The 4,138-nt window shown below is 36.0% G+C and overlaps 1 protein-coding gene across 1 annotated transcript; it reads right to left on the reverse strand.

Annotated features, from left to right (window-relative positions):
- Positions 1 to 1,299: 1,299 nt before the first annotated feature.
- On the reverse strand, positions 1,300 to 3,750 carry LOC100958823 (diphthine--ammonia ligase). Its single transcript, XM_003792263.3, has one exon. The coding sequence runs from the start codon at positions 3,748 to 3,750 to the stop codon at positions 2,947 to 2,949; it is 804 nt and encodes a 267-aa protein (XP_003792311.1). The 3' UTR covers positions 1,300 to 2,946.
- Between the last annotated feature and the right edge of the window lie 388 nt (positions 3,751 to 4,138).

Raw genomic sequence — 4,138 nt, forward strand, 5'->3', positions numbered from 1 at the left:
AGGCATTTGTGACCTAGAAGAATAATAAGTCCCTAAATAACTATAATATAAAGCAGAGTAAATTTACTTGTCATAAGAAAGGAAGAAATAGTGTTATGACAGTTCATTTCATGTGGCTAAATGTGTGAGTATATGAGTTCAATCTTGCATGTAGGTAGGATGCAAACGGTTAAAGAAAGAGAAGAGGAAAGGACAACAGATGGGATAAAAGAAGCAAAGGCAAGGAGAAGCTGAAGGCATGAGGGAGTATCTACTGGTTCAGTACAATGAGAACAAGAGATACATGCAGGTAAGTCGTGAGAGCAAGACTGAAAAGGCCCATTGTGTCAATATGTCAGACGGCCTTCAGTTTATGGCTAATCATCTTATTCATTTAGAAAATAAGTTAGCACTATTATGAAATTTTGAACAGGAAAATAAAAACTAAAAAGAAAGATAATATTAAAAACAAAACAAATGAAACAAAAACCTCAAATAGTCATAACAGGGGCAACATTTAACATATTAAGTTGTAACAATGAAGTTAAAAAAAGATGTCTAATAAAATTCCAGTGAATGAAATCAAAGAATTAAATAAAGAGATATTACATGTTCATAGATAGAGAGACTCAACATTGTCAAGATGTCTTGATATCTTCTCAACTTGATCTATAGATTGAACATAGTCCCAGTCAAAATCCCACCCAGTTATTTTGTGGATATTGAAAAACTGCTTCTGAAGTTTATATAGAAAGGCAAAAGACAGAGAATAGTCAACACAATATTGAAGAAGAAGAAGAAAGTTCAAACAATTACACTCTCTAAGTTCAAGACTTACCTTAAAGTTACAGTAATCAAAACTGTAGCACTGGCAAAAGAACAGACAAAGAGATCTGTGAAACAGATTAGAGAACTCAGAAAAAGACCACACAAATATTGAAAAGGACAAGCTGATAACAATGGAGAAAAGACAGTCTTTTCAACAAATGTGGCTGAAACAACTGGATATTTACATATATATAAAAAAGAATAGATCCCCAGATCTTACATCTTTTACAAAAAATTAATTCAAAACATATCATAGACCTAAGTATAAAACACAAAGCCATCACACTCCTAAAATGTAACATAGAAGAAAATGTAGATGACCTTCGGTTTGGTGATAACTTTTTCAGATATAATAACAAAAGATGATAGAGGAAGAAATAATTGATAAAGTGGCGTTATTAAAATTAAAAACATCTGCTCTCTGAAAGACAGTGCTAAGAGAAAGAGAAAACAAACAATAGAAAGGGAGAAATATTTGCAGAAGACATACTTGATAAAGACCTGTTATCCAACATATACAAAGAACTCTTAAGAATCTTAGTAATAAGAAAGCAAATAACCCGATTACAAATGGGCACAAGACCTGCAAGAGAACCTCACAAAAGATACAAAGATGGCAAAGAAAAAAATTAAAAGATGCTCAACATTGTATGCGTTTAGGGAATTACAAACTAACACAATGAGATAAAATTTCAAACCTACTCTTACAACACTCAATGTTGTTGAGGTTGTGGAACAATAGAAACTCATTCATTGCTGGTAGGAAAACAAAATAGTACAGCTACTATGGAAGACAGATAATAGGCAGTTTAAAATGTTAACATTCTCTTACCATATGATCCAGTAATTGTGCTCCTTGGTACTTACACAAATGAACCAAAAACTTATGTTCACAAATAACCTGCACATGGCTGTTTATAGAAGCTTTATTCTTAACTCCCCAAATGTGGAAGGAACCAAGATGTCTTTTAGTAGGTGCCTGGATAAATGGATTTGTTTAAACAATGGATATTATTCAGCACCAAAAAGAAATGAGCTACCAATCCATGAAAAGAAATGGGGAAACCAAAATGCAGAGTAATGAGTAAAACAAGCCAATCTAAAAAGGCTACATACTGCACCATCTCAACTGCATAACTTTCTGGAAAAAGCAAAACTATGAACACAGTCAAAAGATCAGTGGTTACCAGGGGTTAGAAGACAGGGAAGAAGGAATAGGTGAACACAAAGAATTTTTAAGGGAATGAAACTATTCTGAATAATACAGTAATAGTGGATACATACTACTGTGCATTTGTCAAAACCCATATAATGTACAACATCAAAAGTAAACTCTAAAGTAAACGATGGACTTAGGATTATAATGGTCCCTGTAGGTTCAACAAACGCACCATTCTGGATGTTGATAGTTGGGGAAGAAGTGTGAAGGCAGAGGGTAGATAGAACTCTGTACTTCCTGCTCTATTTTGAACCTATAACTGTCCTAAAAAATAAAGCATTTTTAAAAATAAAAATTTGTCTAAGGTCAACACAAGTAATACTTTAAAATTACATGTTTACAACAGTTATAAAATGAGCACGAGTTAATGACATTTTTCTTTATCATACAATAACGTTGAAACTCTTGAACCATTAATACATCCAAAACCCAAATGATAAGTCACTTTGGTGACATCCAGTAGAATAAGTCTGACTCGATAAATAAAGTGACCATCCTTTCTTTCATCGGTATTTTCAAATGCCTCTGCATCATGACATTTTTAGCAGAGATGGCAACAAGAAGGAGAGAAGGAGGGAAAGAAACTAGTATGATAAGAGAAAACAAATGTTACAGAATGAGGATTATAGGTGAAGAAAAAGGAAAAATAAGAGGCACATAAAACATACGGGTCATTGGGAGGATTTGTTAACAAAAGAGAAAGTGAATTATGTGGAAGTTGGCAGTAATAATGTATAGCCCATTGACATCTTCCCAATTAATAAATGGTTCCATTAACTTCTTCTGATTAAGGTATGTTTTTCTATGAAATGTAAAAAAAAAAGGTAATGAGAAAAAAACTGATCATAATAATTGAGAAAACACTGTGTAATTACTTTGTATAGAAATGGCAGCTCAGTGAACAAGGTAAAAAATGCTTTTCAAGAATTATGTATATAATTAGATGTTCTGTAGTTGTCAGGCACTGGGGACACCTTGTCCTCCAAGTGCAATTCTAAAAAGCGTAGATAAGCCACAGGTGCAAATGCATCAGCTGAATGTATGACTACTTCGGATGAATCCACAATTATTTTCTTCTTAAACAGAGGGCAATCCAAAGTGAATGTTTCATATTCTCCACCTTCTCCACAAACATGGACTCCATACTTCTTAGAAAGCTCTAAAAGATAAGGTTCCATTTGATCCAGGGTTTTCCCAAGATGTTTATCTGGATCTAAACCCAAAGCTGCTACTTTGATAATAATCGCTTGAATGTTAGATGATATCATCTCTTGCAGTAAATCTTCCTGGTTTCTCTGCCAAAGGTAAGCTAAAGGCTGGAGATTAAGCCTTTTACACACATTTTCTACTCGAATTCGCTGATAGTCAGAAAGTATAGCACCTACTGATATGCCTTCTACTTCTTCTTTCTCCTTAACAAGTTTCAAAAGCTCATAGAGATCTTCAACTTCATCACCTTCACATTTGGTATATACTTGTCCTGTATCCAAGCTTCTTCCTCTTATGGTTCGGCGATAGAGGGGAAGAGCCATTGCTTCTGCATACAAGTCAATGGCATGATGACCCACTGTCTGATACATGTAGCTATCCAGTTCATCAGACCCCTCTTCATTTTCAGCCGGTCTTAGATTTGCTAAAGCAACAATCTGATGCCCAGCAGCAACACACTGCATCATATTGTAACAGCTGTCCTTTCCACCACTGATCAGAGCCGCGACCCTCATCCAAAACTCTTGATAATAATTGAAGTGTACAGACATGGTAAAAACTTTCAAAAAGGGCTGGGCGCCTGTAGCACAGTAGTTATGGTGCTGGCCACATGCACCAAGGCTGGCGGGTTTGAACCTGGCCCGGGCCAGCAAAGCAACAATGACAACTACAACAAAAAATAGCTGGGTGTTGGGGCAGTGCCTGTGGCTCAAAGGAGTAGGGCACTGGCCCCATATGTTGGAGGTGGTGGGTTCAAACCCAGCCCTGGGCAAAAATTGCAAAAAAACCCCAAACAAACAAAAATAGTGGGTGTTGTGGTGGGCACCTGTAGTCCCAGCTACTTGGGAGGCTGAGGCAAGAGAATCGCTTGAGCCCAAGAGTTTGAGGTTGTTGTGAGCTGTG

The sequence above is a fragment of the Otolemur garnettii genome, unplaced genomic scaffold, assembly GCF_000181295.1.
Source record: "Otolemur garnettii isolate 467f Iridium unplaced genomic scaffold, OtoGar3 scaffold00055, whole genome shotgun sequence".
Classification (NCBI taxonomy): Eukaryota; Metazoa; Chordata; class Mammalia; order Primates; family Galagidae; genus Otolemur; species Otolemur garnettii.